The sequence below is a fragment of the Lynx rufus genome, unplaced genomic scaffold, assembly GCF_022079265.1.
Source record: "Lynx rufus isolate CCGP_SWC_20201006 ecotype Redwood Valley unplaced genomic scaffold, mLynRuf1.p SCAF_14, whole genome shotgun sequence".
Lineage (NCBI taxonomy): Eukaryota > Metazoa > Chordata > Mammalia > Carnivora > Felidae > Lynx > Lynx rufus.
In genome coordinates, this window is record NW_025814828.1 from 33877067 (window position 1) to 33897985 (window position 20919).

The window sequence follows — 20919 nt, forward strand, 5'->3', positions numbered from 1 at the left end:
CTGGCACTTTCGTCCACCAGCACTGCCACCAGCAAGTAGGGTTTTACTCACTGCAGGGCGCACCGCAGCCCAACCTTCTCTCCCTTGTCCATCTCATTGTTTCTTCTTTGCCCTTAGCATTATGATTTCCCCAGATCACAGCACCTGCCTGGATTGGCATTCTTACCATTTGTGAGAGGTCCTAGCAGAGATTCAGAGAGTATGGCAGGGAGATGGCTAACATGAAACTTCTTTCCCCTCCTCACATCCGCAATCGGCTGTGTATCCGTCCGTGCAGCAGACACACAGCTCCTGCCCTCGAGGGAGGTCACAGTCCTGGATGTGCACAGGAGGAGGAAAGGGCGCAGCACGACGACGACGATGGCATAAGTTCTGTGTAAGGAGGCTGGGAGGCGTGGGCACAGTATGCCGAACGAGCTTAGGATGTAGACAGGTAGTGATAGGAAGGGGAAGAATTCTAGGTAAGGGGATCATCACGAGCAAACTTTGAGAAGCAGTAAAGCACAGGAAGTAACGGAGAACAGCTCCATTTTACTGGAACTACACAGAGTGCAGAAAGACTAAGGAGGGAGATGCGGCTGCAGAGGCGGGTCCTGTTTGTGCAAAACACCTTGCATATGTGGGGCTTGGGCTTCCAGACGCAGAGCTGGTCGCTCAGGGATCTTTGAGTGTGAGAAGAGCAACACTGGAGAAGGTCTTTTCTCTCTGGGCTGTTCTTAGATTCCTACCAGAGAGGTGCTGGGTGGAGAAAGGGCTCCTTAGAGGGTGACTGACCTGGTCAAGTTCAAGATACTGGATGGCTTTTCTCCCATACAATGTGGCGCCCACAGTGTTGTGTTTCTTTGCGTCCATTGGCAGTCTTTAAGAGGTACCTCTGAGGTCTGCAAAAATAGCCTTTTAATTTTAATGTAATTTACATTTTATGAAGATTTTAATAAGTTGTTATCATAGGTTTTGCACCTTACGTGAGAGAGGTGTCCTATACAAAAGCAGCGGTTGCATCCTGAGAAAGTACTTTTTGAAAGGAGGAAAGGGATAGAAATGTTGATACCGTTAGCCTTAAAAGCCAGATTTCTGTTAACTTTGATATACTGCATTCACTATTTGTTATGATGGTAAGTGAACTTGATGAAATGACTGGTCCCAGAAATCTAAGCTATCAGACTCTCATGTTTGGTCACTAAAGCCATCGCACCCCAATAGCGACTGGCAGTAGGTGTGTAGAAACGAGCTGCTCAGTGCATGTCTGAAGCGTTACTGAACCTTTGGAGGCAGTCACATGAAATAGCAAGTCTGTGGATGAGACTTATATTCAGCCTGAACAGCGACTGGCTTAACTGAGTTTTTAGTTCTGTTCAGAACATTTATGCTGTGACATCTACAACATTAGGCAGATAACGGTAGAGTGGGAAGCAGAGGCAGAGGTTTTTCTCTGGTTCCATTTTAAGGCCCCTCACAGTATTCACCCGATGGAGCAGCTTTGTAAGTATATGACATTCAAAGGACTCTTATGAAGAAGAGGTTCTAAGACCCAGAGAAATGAAATCTATGTGTTTGGCAATGAATATTTAGCGTTTGCTCTGTGCCTGGCGCTGTGCTGAGCATTGAGTGATAAAAGCTCAGGCACTATCCTTCGTCCCTAGTGTTCACTGCATTCTTACCCCTAATGAGCGGAGAGTTCAATTTTGATTCTGGTGGATAAAAAGCATTTTACGTTTCCATTTTATGCTTCCATGTGGCAGAAGAGGCTGTTCACGAGAGGTAGTTTCTTTAGCAGCCACCAGGTGTCAGCAAAGGACTTGAAACTCTTGACCGTGTCTGCATTCTTGGTTTTCTGAACTCCCCGAGGCCCCCATTGGAACTTTTCAAAGGCAGTAGACCTGCACTGGGCCACCTTCGCCTAAATATTAGTGTCAAATGCTTTCTCCTCAAGATTGCATCACATTTATTCACCTTTCCCTTATAAAACTAGCACTAGTCCCTCGATCTTTTTCTGATTTAAAGCTTCTAATTCGGTCTTTTCACAGTGATAGTTCTACAGAGTCGAAGGCAATCGTGGTGGGGGTGGGGGAATATCACCAAGCTCTTGCTTTTTCCACTCATCCCTTCCACCAAATAGAAGAGAAACAGTCTGATGGTGGAGCTTGGTGGATCCAGACTGCAGAAGGAGTTTTCAGAGTGTACAGGAGAGGCCCAGGCATCTTCACTGGCCCTGCCATCTGGCTCCTCGTGTAGCATGTATTTGGGACAGTGTGTTGATTGACAGGGGAAACCTTGGCATGGTGGGTATTGGTTTGTATCATACGGCTTTGCTCCCGTTTCTCATCGCATCACGCCCCCTCGCTGGGATGGCCAGGCGGGACAGGAAGCAGAGGCATTTGGTATAGGACATTGGGCGATAGGGTGGGACAAAACTGGGGAAGGCTCTCCCTGGACACCCGGGCTTCTCTCAAGCTTCATGCGGTGTCAGAAGAGGTGGCCGTTAGAGGGATGTCAGTTTGAATGAGCTGCTAAGCTACTGGGAAACTGAAGGAGAGACCAGCTGGGGAGATAGAGACAGAAAGTCAAGTGCTGGCTTTAGCCACTGATGCTGCTGGGTTGTGTGGCCTGCAGGGGAGGGAGAGTAAGGCATAGCATGTAGCCCCAAGTCTACCCCCTGAAGTAAGGGCCCGATTGATGCAAGGTTCTGCAGTTTAGACATGCTGTGGGGATTTCCTTTGGACCGATCAACGGGATTTGCCAAATCGCATTACAGCTAATTCCAGGAACTACTCAGATGCTTCTGTTGTTTTGTATTGACTAAAGCACTGTAAATAAGGAAGTGTATCCATAGGGATTCAAAAGTATTTTGAATATTTTGCTTTTGTAGAGATCTTTGCTATAATAGTGAAAGAAAATCATCTTGCTCCTTACAACATCATGCGAAATGTCCTCAAAACGTACCATATCCAGAGGAACCTGGCTAGCTCAGTCTGTAGAGTGTGTAACTCTTGATCTCAGGGTCATGAGTTCAAGTCCCACATTGGACATGAAGCCTACTTTAAATTAATTAGTTAATTTTTAAAAATCGTACGAAAGCCACACATGCTATTGAAGAGGGTGGCTCGGCACTGGGCAGCGGCTCTTCCAGGGAGGGCTCTCACACCTGCATTGGCATGCAGTTTTAATTCTCTTTAATTTTTTTACAAGTTTATTTACTTATTTTGAGAGAGGATAGGGGAGGGGCAGAGACAGAGGGGGGCAGATGATCCAAAGCGGGCTCCACGTGGACAGCAGAGAGCCAGATGTGGGGCTCAAACTCACGAACCGTGAGATCGTGACCTGAGCCGAGGTTGGACGCTTAACCAGCTGAGCCACCCAGGCGCCCCGCATGCATTTTTTTCAAAACAGTTTTAAAGACAAAGTTTCTTATTATCAGCTTGACTTCCAGTTCATGCGATAACTGCCTGTGGGTTTGTGTAAGGGACAGGTCGAATCGTCCAAAACAAAAGGGTGTTTACACTGTGATGCCTTTGAGCCACCCGTCTCCCACATTTCCCACTGCTCCGGGGACTCCTGCAGCAAGCGCCACTTGCCCACAGGAACGTGAGTCTTCGCATCCAGGCCACATTGCCGCGTCGATTCCCAGCTTCACAGTTTCACACTCCCTTCTCCTCCCTGCTCTTTTCAGATCACTGGCGTGATCCTGCTGGCTGTTGGAGTCTGGGGCAAACTCACTCTGGGCACCTACATCTCCCTGATCGCCGAGAACTCCACAAATGCCCCCTATGTGCTCATCGGGACCGGCACCACTATTGTGGTGTTTGGCCTGTTCGGATGCTTTGCGACATGCCGTGGTAGCCCGTGGATGCTGAAGCTGGTGAGTGTGTCACGACATAATACTGCTTTTTCGATTACTTTTCGAAACCACAGAAATCACACGAAAGTGACATGGCCCATCTTGAAGCCACAGACAAGACCTTCATAGGCGTTGCCTCTAATCTTAGTCCAGACCCTTGTCTAATCCACCGTCTAATGCCCTAGAGGGCAAAACAACCCCAAACACAGCTTGGCACACACACGCAAAAAGCCAGTTCTCGTCCCTCGAAGTGGGTGGTGACAGAGCAGTGGCCAGTGGTTCCACGAAGCCATTTATATCCTCATGGCAAGACGCCTTGGGTTAGTTTTGAAGTGTTTCTCCCAAGTCTCTTCAGGTATGTGACGTGCAGCGTGGGCGGGCAGCACCCCTAACATGAGCAGCCTTTCCTCTCCAAGTTCCCACTGGAGCAATACTTCCTGCCTCCTTGAACTTGTCCGTGCTTGGCTGAGTGGGCATACTCTTCTCCGAACCTGCACACCCGAGCTCAGTGCTATGGGAGTCGAGCTAAGCCAGAGCTTCCCCGCTCGACAGAGGGTTGGCGCAGGAGCAGATTTTGACTGCCAGCCCAGCGCTGGGCGCCTTTACTATAATAGGACACTCGGTGTGATGTTCCCCAAAGGGCAAGGGGCAGGCTGCTGAAAGGCTGTTACCATGATTCTTAACGTTCTGGTGGACTCATTGCCCAACTGTCTACCCCCTGCCCATGCTCACTGCCTATGCTAATAAGAGTTAGTTCATGTTCAAGGATTTTATAGATAAAAGGTAGCAAGGGCCTCTCCTCAAAAGAACAATTTGTTTGAAGAGATTGATTTGAGATGTCTCATTTTGTGAAAGGGGAGAGTGGAGAGTCTGTCCGCGCCGTGCTGCCCATACTTCCTTGTTTAGTCCTAGATTAGAGGACATTTCATACCCTCTAGTGACAGAGATGGGTGTGAGGATGACTCTCTCCAAAGGAACCACCTTCCAAACTGGCACTGATCAGTCCCTCTCTTGACAGCCTCACGGAAGTAGTGTTTGATTCAGCCACTTCTGTCCTGCAGACCACACAGGAGGTTGATGGCCTGGCCACCACTGATTCTTCCGGGTTGGTGGAAAAGCCAGAGCGAGGCCACATTGAGACATTTCTGCTGCTGTCACCTGCTACTCTATGCTGGCCTCCCGAGTCTACCTTCTAGTACTTCTGAGAAGCACTAGGATTTCTTTCTGTCTGGTGTGATAGTCCTCAATTCTGGATGCCTGCTTAAATCACCTGGGCCGCTTTTGAAAGACACCTTCACCAGGGTCCCACCTTCAGCCAACCGAACCAGACTCCACAGCAGTGAGGCCAACCGCCACAGTCTCTAAAAGCCATTTAGGAGATTCCATCCTACAGCGAAGGTTGAGAGCCTCCCGTTCAGTACAACGAGTAGCAAGGGAGGATTAACTTGAAAGGACCAGAAAAGAAAGATGGCTAGGAATTCATCTGTCCGAACAAGAAGGGAGGAGACCTGGCTTACGTCTCTAGTGGCCGAGATGTAACCTCTTTGGGCCTGTCCCCATTTGTGAAAGAACAGCATTGGACTAACTCACCAAGGTTTCTTCCTGAGTGAAGGGAGATAGGAGAGGGGACACAACAATAGAACAGTTCTCTCTGGATTCTGCTGAAAGTGGTTTCAAACCACTCTGCCATGTTCTCCTAACACATGCGAGCTCACTAGCAGGTGAGCCTTTGGAGAGAACTTCTTGAGGTTTTGTTTAGTTTTTAGCTTTGACCTTTAAAAGCCATCAGCTGGTGTGGGGAGAGCTGGGATGGGAACCCAGGGATGTCTCCTTCCAAAGCCAGGACGATTTCTACTACGGTACTTTCATCTCGAGAAAACTTGCCCCCTACCACCTGTATTTAGTGTGCGCTCTTCACAGTAGGCTTTTGGCCAGGGCCTTCTGAAGGAGAAGCAGCTGTTCTCTGGAAGCTCCTAGAAACTGGGAACTTCCCAGCGACAGGAAACTGCTGATCTGGCTGATAAGAGCGGAAGTCACTTGATTAACTGTCTGTCAGTCTAGAATTTTATGGTCCTCATTTAACCTCATTAACTGCAAAACAACTGAAGATAACTATTTCCACTTTATGGAGGCCCAGATTGGCTGCCTCTTTCCTAAGAGTTAGCCCACAACAAAGCTAGGACGTAAACCTACGAGGACTTCTGACTACAGAGTTGAATGTCCTTTCTCCCACCTGCCTCTGACAGTTACTTTCCCACAGGACTTTCTGGTGGATTCTAGGCCTGGTGTGAGACTCTCTCTAGAGTCAAATGTGTTTCTTATTGTATTTTATAGTAAGTTGAGAGACAGATGTCATGTCCATGGGGCATTCTACTCATAACTGTGTTTGCTATTTTGTTTTATGTTTTTTAAAGTCTATTTATTTATTTTGAGAGAGAGAGACAGACAGAGAACCAGCGGAGGAGGGGCGGAGAGAGAAGGGACCGAGGATCAGAAGGGGGTTCTGTGATTACAGCAGAGAGCCCGATGGAGGGCTTGAACTCATGAACCATGAGATCATGACCTGAGCTGAAGTCGGAAGCTCAACTGACTGAGCCACCCAGGCGCCCCTGTGTTTGCTAGTTTAGTGGCCATACGTTAAGTGTACGTAGAGACTTTTGTTAATATTTGCTACAAAACTGGCATTTTAAGCCAATATTCCCTCCTTTTAACATGTGCCACTAGCTGAGAAAAATAGTTTATGATCTTATGCGCATACGTACTTTATAAGCAAGTAACATGACCATGTACAGTCGATCCAAATTCTAAAGCATCACCTAGGAGCATTCCAAACATTCCATTTTATTTTGAGATGAGAAGAAACAGATTGTAAGACATATGCCTTGTAGGAAAAGAGTCACTTCTCTTTCCTTTTATCTGCTTTTCAAAGTCACAAAAATGGAAACCCTTAATGTCTCATAAGTACCATGTAATTCATCCCTGAACTTAGGCACACGTGTGTGCACACGCACACACACTCAACTTGGAAAGTACGGGAAGCATGAAATGAGTAAGAAGCACTAAGGGTTTCGGACGCTTATGGAGAGTGTTAGTAGTACAGCTTCTTTGCTTTTTAAAGACTATCGACTCCACACACTGTGCAGAACAAGACAGGTATGGAGCCCACCGGCCCCTGCTGTAAGTGCTACATTCAGGCACGATCACCATATCGAGGAAGAACGTTGACCTGTGCGCGTTCTGGTCTTTCTGTCAGGATGGGATTGGTACAGTCACAGAGGAAGGGGTTTGGAAGCCATTTTAATAGCTTTGCTCAAGAAAACTGGAGGGATTTGCCCACCTGAAGAGAAGCAGCAGGTTGGCACCATGGCTGTGTTCCCACATACGAAGGGCGATTGTGGAGGAGCAAGGTTGGGCTGGTGCTTCTAGCTCTTGAAAGCAGTTCTGACACCAGGGAGTAGAAGTTGCAAGGAGGCAGACTGTGGCCAGGAGAAAGAAAGCCTTTCCAGCAATTGGAACGGTGTGAAAACTGAATGGGCTGCAAGGGGCGCGTGGGTGGAGGGACTAGGCTGGGCTCACAGATGCTAGAGGAAGGGTGCATGCAGGTGCCGGCTGACCATCATGACCGAGGTGGTCTGAAGGACTCCCGGACGGGGCAGAACGGTGTCCTGCGACCTCCAGAGTACTTTCCCACTCGACGATTCCGGCATCACAAATAGTGCATACCTGAGTTATAAAAAGCCCTTCCAGATTTCTCCTGGTTGAGCCCAGTCTCCGGATGTGCTCTCCTTAGCATGTGTGGCCCAAAATGCTCGCGCATATTTAAACAGACACGTTTCTATATTGAGGCTCATGTGGGGAAATCTGGACAAGGGTATTTTTAAGCTTTTCCTAAACTTTGGGGAATATGAGGATGTGTGTGATTCCCTGTGATAAGAAGTTAGCTACCCGGAAGGAACACTCATTTCCATCCTGACGTGTCTGACTCTGTCCCTGTGTGCTTGGTTTTCAGTATGCCATGTTCCTGTCCCTGGTGTTCCTGGCTGAGCTGGTAGCTGGCATTTCAGGGTTTGTGTTTCGTCATGAGGTGAGTATACACGAAGTACAGAACTCACTGAAAGGGGCTTTGGGAGGAGGATTTCTGAAACCTCTCAGAATGTGTAAAGGGCACATATGGGCTAGCTGGCATCTCCGGTGGTATCGCTGTTTTCCAAATGTCACTTAATATGGGCTGAAATGCCAATAAAAATCTAAATGCCACAGGAATTTCGCCAAACTCAAAACCTTAGTTGTTGATCCTCTATTTCTTGATATAGCTACTGCATGAAATGATTCTCCACCCGGTTTTAAAGCAAGTGACCTTCAAAGTAGATTAAATACTCCTTTTAAAATAGCAGCTTCAGCAAGGCCCAAGATTTCTGTGATTGCTTGGTATCCCCCAAACAGCCTGGACTGCCCTGTCTCCTCCCCAGAGCCCTGGGGGCCACCCCCTGCCAACTGGGAGGGTAGAAACGGAGGCCAGATGCTAGGAGCCTTGTGGAAGGAGAGAAGGCAGTCGTGATCTGAAACCCCTACAGCGCTTTGTTTCTAATTCACATGTCCTATTTTAGACTTCTAAAGCTGGAGAAAAAGGATTTCGAATACTGTTTTGTGATCGTGATGTAGTTTCAAGGACACTGCTGGCTGTCTGCTATCGTGTGTGGCCATTCTCACCCATACTCTCACTGTGGCTGCTCTGTTCAGACCATGGGGAGCCGCTCAGGCAGAGCTAAGACATCCTCATGCTGTCTGTAGCCACCGTGGTGTCGCCTTTCAGACACGTATAGTGGTGATAGGTCAGGCAGGGTAGGTGCTACGATAAAGTGCTGGTTCTGACAACCCCCTCCCCCCGCCCCGATAGGCTGTTAGCACATCCTGTAAATAACAGTAAAGCCACAAGTAGATACGCGCGTGTTAGAAAGGAAAAGAAGCGCAAGACAGAGGTGGAAAAGACAATGAGGCTGTTGAAAGTCTGGCATGATCTGTCCCAGACCCTGGTTCTGTGCTTGACCAAGTTCAGTTCCCAGTCAGCTGGCTTATGCACTTTCTGCCCCTTTCCCCTACTTGCTGTGGTTTTCCCCTTACCAGAGGTGCAATCTCAGGTGTCAAGGCTGACTTCTAGAACCCATCTTGTGCAGGTGCCATATCTGGAATTAGATTCCCCATTCTTATTCTCAGGTGAGGTGAAACCTGATGAAGTCACGGCCTCGGCAGCCCTAGAGGTACCCCCAGTGGGTGTGCGAACCACAGATGCAGCCAAGCCCTTGCCCCCTTCCCCCCCAATATACTGCCGTGACTGGGCTCCACTAGGGGTGGGGGGTTCTCTCAGTGGTCCCTGATACCCAGTGCCTGGGCCCCCTTATCTACCTCCCCTCGGTGCATCTGAAACACTTAAGGGAGCTGGGGGGAGGGGGAGGGGTTGCAATGCCACTCTGACCACCGGCGAGTGGAAGTCTTCAAAGTGGCCCGGTTCTATTCTGTGTGCACCTGCCCACAACAGACAACGCAGGTGCAGTGACATGAAAGGACACAGCCAGGTGTGGCATCCACCATGGCTTAGAAGCTCCATGTGACTAGTGCCCACTGATCTCTTCTTTATCCCATGGGCGTACCGTCCAGTATTTCAGCAAGGAACATGCCTAGTCAAGAGAGCCGCCATACTTAGCCCTAAGCTTCCCAGCAGGCAGTTATTGTCATCTGCTGTCCCCCCGACTCCAGAGTCATGTGGGCAATTGGGGGCAGTCTTACCCTAAGTGTGGAGTTGCCTGGTAACACGCCTGAGACTCTACCTTCAGCAGGTTTCCAGGGGAACAGAGCTCGAAAGTTACCCCACAGTCAAATGCGCTCGCAGAGGAGGGGAGGGGTTTTGTTAACTACTTAGTAGTAAGAAAAGTTCATATCTTTTAGCCTCTCTTTTTGGCCCCTATAAGGACAGGTAAGTGAAAGTTGGTTGTGCCCTCCCCCTGTATGTTAGAACAGGGATCTGTTTCCCATCACAGCCACAGCAGGCTTCCTGCCCTCCAGTGGCCTGTCCTTTGTTATTCTTCTGAGTAAGGGCAGGAAAAGTTATGGACAGAAGGGTGGGCATCAGTCAATTCGAAGACAGTAAGTAGAAAAAGCCAGGCCTGAGGTTGGCCACTCACCCTCACAGCCCTCTCAGAAACTGGCCACTTCACTGGGTTCCTCTGGATTGGGGATGAGGGGAACGTTCTTTCAAATCCCTCAGCGAATTTTCTGAGGTCTTTTGTCTCAGGAAACAGGGCATTCCCTCCCTGGCCTACATTTATTCAGAGATTTTTTCAGAAGAGGTCATCTTGGGGTAGAAGTGAGCATGAACATGAGTCCATTTGGGCGGCAGTGGACCAGAACCGCACTCCCCCTTGTCTTCCATAGATCAAGGACACCTTCCTGAGGACTTACACGGACGCCATGCAGAATTACAATGGCAACGATGAGAGGAGCCGGGCGGTGGATCACGTGCAGCGCAGCGTAAGTCCCAGGGAAGGAGACTGGGCTGGCCACCGCCCGTGACGTCAGGCCTTCGTCCTGGGGGGCTGCTGGGGGTGGGGGGCCGTCAGCCTTTGCTCTTGACTCTCGCTCTCCGGTCCTGTGTCCAAGAGTTCACACCCAGCACTGGTCCAGGGGCCAGTTATCCGGGCCATTGGTATCAAGAGGGCCCCCTGCCTGTGGCTTGCCTTTCGTCAGTATGAATTAGGAACACCCCAAGGAAAGCTAGCTTGCCCTGAAAATCTGAAGCCTCGAAAAGGAGGCAGTGGGTGTAGGCAGCCTTGCTGAGCATTCTGGAAGTGGTGTGTATAGGCTGGGTGGAGAGCTCAGATGAGCCGTGTTTACCGGCATGGGCGGTGTAGTGGGGTGGGCAGGGGGCCTAGGAGAAGCCGAGGATCTGGCGGGAGTGGGAAGGCCCTAGGCTGCCTGATGCTTTGCAGAGGAGATGAGGAAAATGGCGGTCTCGTGCCTGGAGGTGCTCAGGGGGCAGGTGCCGGTGCTCAAGCTGATGGCCCATCTGGAGCACCCGGGGAAGTTTTGGGTTTGGGGTGTTTTTTGCGTGTTTTGTTTTGTTACTTCAGAAGCAGTATTTTTTTTTTCTTTTTGGTATTTTGATAAAAATTCAAACTTAACCGAAAAGTTGCTAGAAGAATGTAAGGAACTAGCTACCTTTTACCCAGTCACTAATCCATTTCCACTTTTGCCCCATTTCCTTGAATACTCTTTATGTCTGGGGTTGGCACATCTTTTATGGAAAGGGTCATACGGTAATTAGGCTCTGAGTGTGGTACAGTCTCTGTCACAGCCACGCGGCTCTGCTCTTACGGCACAGAAGCGGCCATATTGTGTAAATGGGCAGGCGTGGCTGTGTCTCAGTGAAACTTGATTTATAAAATCAGGCAGCTGGTGGGCTGTAGTTTACCGACAACAGCTCTCTCTTCCTCTGTGTACATCATTCTCCACCCTAAACCATTACTTACCAGTAGAGATCTTATAGATCTATAAGGTCTAAAAAGAGCTTTTTAGTTTTGTTAATGTTTGTTTATTTTTGCGAGAGCGTGACCACGAGAGGGGGAGGGGCAGAGAGAGAGGGAGACAGAGGATCTGAAGCGGGCTTTGCACTGACAGCAGAGTCCGGACTCATGAGCCGTGAGATCGTGACCTGAGCCGAAGTTGGCTGCTTAACCGACTGAGCCACCCAGGCACCCCTAAAAAGAGATTTTTAAAACCATTTTTGTCTCGGCTTCCCCATCAGTATCCTGATTTAGTTGATCTGTACCTTCAATAGCACCCAACTATTGATTTTGATGCTGATCCAGGCCAGAGAACCTACTGCTTTGCTTTGTGGACTTGGTAAGGAAGCCAACACAAAACGCAACCTAGGATTGACTTCCTTTTTCTCAGTCCAGTTGAGCCTCCCGGTGAATATAATAGTTAATGGAGTCTCAGCTCATCTGTACTCACCAAAGCTGTGCCTGTTCGCTCAGGGCCTCGGCCCGTGTTTCTCTTCTAAACGGTGCAGGGTCGTGAGGGAGGAGACCGCTATGTCTTTGACCTGCACCCTTTGGCTCTTCCCCTCCCCCGTTAACAGCTGAGCTGCTGTGGCGTGCAGAACTACACCAACTGGAGCACCAGCCCCTACTTCCTGGAGCGCGGCATCCCCCTGAGTTGCTGCATGAACGAAACCGACTGCAATTCCCAGGATCTACACAATCTGACTGTGGCGGCCACCAAAGTTAACCAGAAGGTACACTTCGTGTCAGCCCTGACGGGATCCGTGGTGAATGTTTGGGGGAGGGCTTTTTGTTGTTGTTTCTATGGAACTGTGACAAACGGGTTAGAAATGTCGTCCAGGAGAGAGCGCGGGATCTTTCTGCGCAGCCCTTTATTGCCTGGGAGAGGCACTCGAGGCTGTCCGCTCCTGAAGGAGTGAGCTGTGAGTCAGCAAGAAGCTACCAGGCGTAGTTAGGGAGGTTTAGCTACGGTTCCTGTTCACCCTGGTGCGGATGTCAGACAGGGAATGTTGCCTTTCTTCTTTCTGGCTGTCTTTCTTCTGCTTAATCTACCTTCTAAACATGGAATTATTCACAGCTGGGTGCCAGTCCTTAGCAGGAAGGGGGACTAGAGTTGACAGACAACATCTGCTCCTGCCAGGAGGGTGGCCTTTATTTTAGGGCGTTCTCGGCTCTAGGAAAAGAAATCAGCAACTCTGCTTCAACTCACTGTCAGAATCCTGACTCCCAAAGAAATCAGAGAGAGGGAGAGGGAGAGAGAGAGAGAGAGAGAGGAAAAGACGGGCTAAAAGAAATCTGCAAGGTAGCATGTACTAAAAATGAAGGAAATAAAATTTCAGTAGTCAGAGAAAAAAGGAAGACCAATTCTGTATCCCACTTCACAGAGAATATGATGAAGGCATGATAAAACTGTGTGAAGGGGGTCTGTGTTCTTAAATGTTTAGAGAAATTCCAGATAAAAAATATGTTTTGGTAAAACAGAAGGGAGGGGAAAAAAACGCCCTATTGTTGACTTTACCTGCTGTTCCGCAGCCATCGGGTAAATGATCTTTTCTTACTAAGATAAAATTCTGTTCTTGCAAGGTCTTCAAAACTTGATGTGATCTGGGCCAACTACTGAATAATTCATAGAAGATAGCCATGTTCTCAAGATTAGAATGTTAAGAAATGGTTTCTATATTTTACCCATTTAATGTTGGTATTTGTAGCATAAATGCTACAGAGCATTGTTGCCATTCTAGAAGCTCATTCTGTCATTCTGGGCTTATCGCTTGCTACTGGTGTCGTGAGGTTAAGATGTTCAGTACTGACTGCTTCCACTTCCTGTCTTAGCTCAGAGGACATCTGCTCCTACTGGAATTTTCTTGTGAATCCAAAGCGTGAGGCTTCCTTTCTTTGCCTCTCATCAGTAAGGTGACTTCTGGTTTCCTTGTGGACATCCCCACAGAGCCCCCATAGATGTTGTTATGCTGCCATTTTACGAAGCGCCGAGCATACCTAGCTGCAGTGGACGCTCCAATTTATAAAAGATAAGAAATGCTTTTGGCTGTGAGACGTCGGCATAGCAAAGTCTCAGGAGGTCGTTTGTTGAAGCAGGCAACCATCAACCTGGATAAAGTCTTCCATTACAGCGAAATTTCCTTTGTGAAAGGTGGAGATCTACAAGTCAGGAAGGAGCATGGGCTCTGGAGTCGGACTCCAGTTTAAATTCTGGCTCAGCCACTTGCTGGTTGTGCAGCCCCGATCGAGTGACTTACCCTTTCTCCGTCTTCTTTTTCGCATCAGTAAAAGGGAGATAATCATCCCCCCCACCTAGGATTGATACGAGGATTGAGTGACATAAAGTATCTAAAGCACAGTGCCTGGCCCAGAGTATAGACAAGAGAAACGTGAACTGCGATGTTAAATGTTAACTGTGACATAAACATCACCCTGATGACGGTGAGGTCTGTCTTCCACTACACCACACCGTGTCCTTTATTAGGAAAGATACCGCAGGGCCCCGGCTGGAGGGTCTTTTGTTACTATTCAAAAGCCAGTTGAGAGCCGTAGCCTATAGTGCATCTCTGTGATCCTTAGAAAGAAAGATAGGGTAACATTTTTTCCATTTCATTGATAACCTACAAATTGACCTCACTCCCTGCCTCCCCACCCCACCTCCTGCCCCCATCCTGCTTTACGTTTTCTTGGCCACCTCAAATACCTGGAAAAGGTGCTTAATTCCTCCGACCTGGCTTTCTCCGTGGAGAAAAAGTGAGTGAAAACTGAAATTTGTCTACTAAGTCTTATTAGATATTCCCATTCAATGCCCACACGAACCACTGAGATAAGTTCTTGGATCTGAGGCTCAGATACCCCACCTGTAAGAGGCAGGAGATGGGAATGACGTGAAGATACTAATAGTAGATACTTATAAGTGTTAGCCACCCCCCAGCTCCCTCCCCCGGGAGGCTTAACTACTGCCACATTGTAGTTCTATGGAATCCTGTTGTCTAGAATAGATATATTCTAAATCCCTGTAGATCTTTTGGTGTCTTGAACCCTATGCTTTAGTAGCACAGAAGGATGACTCTTGGCTCTTTCCTGGCAGCCTGAGAAACCTACCTTGTACAAATAATGGGCAGAGAGCAGGGGGGAGGTGAGAACAGTTAAACAGGATGTTTATTGTTTTGTGTGAGGGATGGAATTTATTTTGGTTTTGTTAGCAGGATGTTGAGATAGCTGCAGGTTCACATGGCTAAACAGCATTGACTGAGCCCCTACTCCATAGGAATTCTTGACCTTTTTTAAGAACAAGAGGAAGTGAGATGGTTATTCTGGTTGGCCGCTACTGATACACCTCTTCCCAGAACCTGCCTGGGACGAGCTGTCTACTCCTCATATCAAACATCTGCCACTGACAGCTGTTTCCCACTGGCGACTGTGTTGATTTCGACATGCTGAGAGGGCAAGCAAATGACCTATTCTGTTTCTGGATGTTTCCTAGGACACTTAGCAGGTCTCTGTAGATTTATCTCACACCTGGACCACCAGGCTTTCATTTTAGGAAATTAAAAGGGATTGTTGTGGGCGGGTAAGATCACGGTGTAGTGGGGACCATGGCGTGGGATACAAACACGGCCTGTGTTCTAATACCACAGCAGTCCTTGTGGTCTGCAGGTCTGTGCTGAGATCTGGAGGATGGGCCTGTGGGTCCACGTGGTGAGTAACGGAGATGAGTCTAGAGATGGAAAGCATTTATTTCCGCCTTGCCCTTACACTGTGGAGACAACAACAAAAAAAGCGAAATCAGTTCCATCCTTCTCATTTTAAGTAACCCTCCCTCTGATAGGCTTCATTAATTTGCTTTCTTCTGTGGAGTGAAAAACCATGTGAGAACTTTTCTTCTAGAATAGTACTCCTCAAGCTTTAAAGGGCATATGAAACATCTGGAGATATTGGTCACATTCGTTAAAATTCATTAAAAATGAATAACCTGGGGATTTGGCAGATTCTGGAGTCTGGAGCGAGACCTCAGATTCTGCATTTCTAGCAAACTCTCAGGTGATGGTTGCTGTTGCTGCCCCTGGAAGAGCCCTACTTTGAGAAGCAAGGTTTGGAGAGAATGATTTTGTCACAATTGCCCTAATGGCGGGAACCTCATTTTTCTGGTTTCACTTGCTGATGTGGCGTGGGCTTATCAAAAATGTGATTGATTGTGGAATCTCCTACAACAGAATAGAAATCATGCATTAGCAAAATGCAGAATCCAAGTTCATAGGAAAAATATCTATGCCAAAATATATTGCAGAGTAAGAAACTCACCCACCTTGCTTCTCTCTGGTTTGTATGGTTGGGTTTGTGTTTTCATATTTTGAGCTGACCTAACACTGGTGTTGGACTGAACTTCATTCCTCCACCCGACCGTCACTGGCCTGGAGAAGATACGGTCATGACGGCCACCTCAGCAAAGCTCTGTCTTAGTTGCTACCATTTGGCAAAGTGTTCAAATATCCATCTCTCTTCTTTTCTCGCCTTGAATTCTTCCTAACCCAACCTGTTCTCCCTTCCACCACCTTTTGAAAAGTAGTTTGGTTTTATACTTTCACTAGTAAAAATGAAATCAGCAAGCAATCTTCTACAATAAAGAGAGAATCAATTTGCAGAACTCCTCATAAGCAGTCATATATCTCCTTTCCCACCCGCCCCCAGCCTTCAAATTTGCGTCAGCTAACCAAGAAGTGTAGTTTTCCCATTGCATCGAAAACGTGTCAAGGGCACCGGGGTGGCTCAGTCAGTTAAGAATCCGACTTCAGGTCAGGTCATGATCTTACGGTTCGTAGGTTCGAGCCCCGCATCGGGCTCTGTGCTGTCAATACAGCTCTTGTCCCCCCCTCTCTTCCCCTCGCTGGCTGGCTGGCTCTCTCTCTCTCTCTCTAAAAAATAAATACACATAAAAAAAGGAAACATGTTAAAGCACTGCTGCTATGTTAATGTACTTCTCTGCAGACAGACTAAGGCTACATAAAATATCACTCATTAGAAGGTACAGCATTGGTAGAATTTTCGTAAGTTACGAGAACTATTACAGTGTTAAATTTTGAGTTTAAATATGGGAGACGTGTTTTTTTTTGTTCTTCAGATATTATTACAATTTAGTGTGTCTTTCTTGATAAGCAAGAATCTTTTTTGCCCCTTTTTGAAATCAATGTCTTGATTTTTGCAGACTTTAGACATTTAAGTAGAAGCCCTCTCTCAGAAAACTGGAAAAAGACCGTGTCTTCTGAGTCTGTTATGTCAGTTCAGAAATCTAGGTTGATGTGGTCCAGTTTCAAATAAATATACACACACGCATGCATGCACACGGGCACACGCACACACGGAGTTCAACCTGTTGGGTACTTAACAGGAAGAGTCCACTTTTGCCTTTGCATTATGGGCGATACACAAACTGTGGTGCTTGCCACCTAGACTAGGTTGATAAAATGTAATCCTGAAAAACAACAGTGAAAAACTTGTTCAGCAACATTGTTGAACTCCAACCAGATCGTTTATTTTAAAGAAAGGTGATTCACATTATCAGTATCAAACTACCATTGAAATTGGTAAAACTTGTGTTGGTTTGAATCACGTTTGAAGATTTCATAGTACGTTATGGGGAAATTCACTTCCTTTTATGGATAAAGTCAACTGACTCCAGAAGTGGGAAGTGACTTGTCCAAGGTCACATAGTAAATTTGTGGAAAAGAGGACTTTCAGACATAGGTTTTTCCCTGTTTTAAAAAAATAAAATAATGATCTCCTTAGGAAGAACCCCAAAACACCATAAAGGTGGTAGGCATTCAAACACCTTCTCTAACCAGATGATTTCACTTTATTTTTCTGAGATGTTGTCATTTGTTGTCAAAATGCTAGTAACTATGTTTGTGATGCTGAGTCTTTCCGTGCAAGGATGTGGAATGCCTTTGTATCCTTCGAGTCTGCTTCCCTACCTCTACAGCATTTGCCTCATAGATCTTACAGATTTCCTGCTATATTTAATCCTACTACGGAAACATTTCTGACTGAAAGAATATATCTGGGACTGGCTTTAAAATAATCCAGCCAGGGGAGGAGAGGTGAGGAGCTCTAAATGAAACAAGATTGGCCACATGTTAATTGCGAGGTTAGAGAAGGAGTTACTTCGGGGTTCACTGTACTACTCTCTATGCCTTTCTGTATGTTTGGAATTTTTCTGATTTTTTTTAAGTTTGAAAAGAATGCTAATGAGAGTTCCTAGGGTGAGTTGCAGTTGTACTTGCTGACTGCGGGGTCAGAATGTTTGCTGGGAGTGTCGCAAGTTAACACAGCCCAGTCTGGCCTGGGTAAAACACATCTCTGAGGCCACCGCACTCTCTCTCTCTCTCTCTCTCTCTTTCTCTCTCTGTCTCTCTCTCTGTCTCTCTGTTTGCAGGGTTGTTACGATCTGGTGACCAGTTTCATGGAGACAAACATGGGGATCATCGCTGGAGTGGCTTTTGGAATCGCGTTCTCCCAGGTAGCCTGCATCATTGTGCGGTCAGGCCTGTCCTTCCCCAGCCTCCTGCCCTGGCCTCCCTCCCTGGTCTCCGGATTCCCCTCCTGCCTCCCTGTTCCTTGGGGAAGGCTGATAGATGGGGTCAGAGCTCCTTGCTCATTAGTCCTCAGGTCATCTGTTTATTGATTTTCCTTTTTCAACTTAAATGAAGTTTTGCCATCAAGGGAATATCGGTTACAGTTCAACTAATGACTAGCTCCAGAAAACAACTTGCTTCTTCTGTAGGTCAAATGGAGGTTAACTGAACAAAGTGCTGGCTTAATTGGAGCATAAACAACTCCAAGCATCAAATGGCTGATCTGGATTTGGGGGAGGCTTTTTTTTCCTGGTTGACCTGTCCCGGTTTTGTTCTTAGTTCCTGTTGATTATGCACGAGACGTCTCCTTTTCCAGAAAGTCTACATTTAGCAAACTTCGTCTTTGTGATCATTGTTTTACTCCTAAGGACTATTGGTTCTTAGAGGAAACTGAATTTTTGTATATTAAATTTTATATCCCTATATCCCCACCCAGTGTCTATAAAATAGTAGGGGAACTAATTCTGCACATGAAGTGAACAACACATACTCAAGGATGGAACAAGATTAAACTAAATCTAAAAATCTAAATCTAAAAAATTTGGCCAAAAATTTGGCCCTCCTCCACAGGCCTCTGATCTCACAGCCAATGATACATTGTTGCTATGATATTGCTATGGGTACAAGGATTGGCATGTATACTCAACAACCAAATGAAAACTTTATGTATGTTTAACTCGGAATTTTTTCAGACCAACAGATCGTTTTTCTAACAAAGCCTAATTAATGTTCTCTCTCTCAGTCCTGTCTCCACCACTCTAATTTCCCCTGCCCGAATTCAATATTGGCTCTCTCAGACTATGCTTCCCTCTTCCTGATGCCCCCATACCTCCTTCCTTCCTGCCTCGTAATGCAAATGTACTTTTTTTAGCCAAGTTTGTCCTTAAGACTTTTTTTTTTAATTTATTTATTTTGAGAGAGATGGCAAGAGTGGAGAAGGGGCAGAGAGAGAGACAGAGAATCCCAAGCAGGCTCCGTGCTGTCAGCACAGAGCCCCACACCGGGCTCGATCTTACAAACTGTGAGATCATGACCTGAGCCAAAATCAAGAGACGCTCAACCAACTGAAGCATCCAGGCACCCCCATCCTTAAAACTTTGTAATTGAAATATGGCACATATAGAAAAATGCATGAATTATAGATGTGCAACTTAATAAATTAGCACAAAATGAACACACCTTTATGTTACACCTGTGTAACCTTCACTTAGATCAGAGACTAGAACATTGCCCTAGTAGTTTTTGCAAAGAGAGGGTTTAGGCTCGGGTGTGTCGAAAAGCTTTTCTTCCTCAGTGGTTACAAAATCCCGTGTGACATTTTATGTCACAAGAGCGTGTGGAATCATCCAACAGGAGTGTGTGCTCCTTCCAGCAGTTTTAAAATTCTTTTACCACACTTCGTTTTTTGTAGCTCAGGAAATGAATTAAACCCTCAACACACCAACACACAGACACAGAATGACACCACAAACAGTGCCAATGCATCTCCAAAGACGTTTCACAGAAAGTTGCTGCCCCGCCCTTTCTTCCGATTGCTATCATACTTGAGTAGTAACACTTCAGTGACGTATCTGTAATGGCCAGGGGACATTGTAGAGGCTCCAGGACATCATGTCCGATATAGTTGTGCAAGGTGCACTTGAGAGCTTGTACGTCCAGTTTACCACATGTATATGTGGTGTCAGGTTAACGCCTCCGACAGGCCAGGCTTGTGCTTGGTGACTGAGGACAGCTGTCCCGTTGGAAGAAGGGATATAGGTCTCCCCTAATGGCTATCCTAGAACCACAAAGGAACATGATGTCAATATTCTCCATGGGGAGAAGAGAGCATCACAGAGCCTGGAATCGCATGGATAAAACCTATCATCCAAGAATATTACTGCGTAGCCATGAGGGGGCACAGGGGATTCTCCTATTTTCATTAGTGAGGTGAACCAAGTCATGAAGGATCTGATTAAGACCTCGCTTCTACTTCTCTCTCATGCTTCCCTGTGGAGGGGTGTGTGGGGATTTATGCTTTAGACCAATTGCCTGATGAGCATTAAGCTGTCTGCACTAACCTTGAAGAAATCCCCAACGTGGGGATGGTCGAGTTTGTTCTGTGGCCCTCTAGGGCAGTGAGAGAGGGGCCAAAGCCCCTCAAGGAACCCCCAAACAAACTCTCTGCAGGGATTCTAGGTCTCATCAAGGTCCCACATAGTGGTTGGGATGAGAAAACAAAACACAAAGCCCGGTGGCCTTGCATAGCTAATACCATCCACCTACATGACCAGACAGGTGCAGTGGTACAAGACTTGGGACCTGCCATGCTCAACTTGGGGCAGGGAGAAGAAGAGCCATCGCTGGCTTTCACTAGCCTGATGTGCTAGCAGCTGCAGTTTTTAATGGTGCCAGCAGCCTCGGGGCTCCTGGAAGCTGGAGTTGGCTTCCAGGTACCAGTAGATCCCTCCATGGCCTCTCTGGAACAGTGGTGGCCACTTACTAGATGCCTATTCAGGTAGAACCAGCAATACTGACTCTAGTCAACAACCCAGAACGGAAGCTTTAGCCACAAGTGTTCAAAATTTTGAAGATCAACGCCAGAGTAAAACTCAGCAAATGTTGGCTTGTTTAGATGAATCAGTCATGTCAGCCTATGTCTTGGCCCTCCTATACTAATGGAAGTTCTACTGAGTAGAGGCCAAAGTAGGTAGGAAAGAACAGAGCACGCTCTCATGTGCTTGCCGGCTCTCTCTTTCTCTCTCTCTCTGTCTTCCCCTTTCCTCACCTGCCCTCTACCTGCTCCTTGCCCTTTTCCTCACCTGCTCTTGAGACATCCATCATTCTTATCTGTCGGGACAAACTGGCCTTGCCCATCTGTTGTGTCAGAAATTAAAGGTGGTATAAAGTACAA

The 20919-nt window shown here is 47.1% G+C and overlaps 1 protein-coding gene across 1 annotated transcript in view; it reads left to right on the forward strand.

Annotated features, from left to right (window-relative positions):
* The window catches only part of TSPAN7 (tetraspanin 7), a 124645-nt gene that overhangs the window by 96763 nt on the left and 6963 nt on the right, over positions 1-20919 (forward strand). Inside the window, exons 2-6 of the mRNA XM_047076394.1 lie at positions 3671-3859; positions 7848-7922; positions 10268-10363; positions 11973-12128; positions 17828-17911. Coding sequence (XP_046932350.1) covers positions 3671-3859; positions 7848-7922; positions 10268-10363; positions 11973-12128; positions 17828-17911 — 600 coding nt within the window. The remainder of the gene's footprint in view (positions 1-3670; positions 3860-7847; positions 7923-10267; positions 10364-11972; positions 12129-17827; positions 17912-20919) is intronic.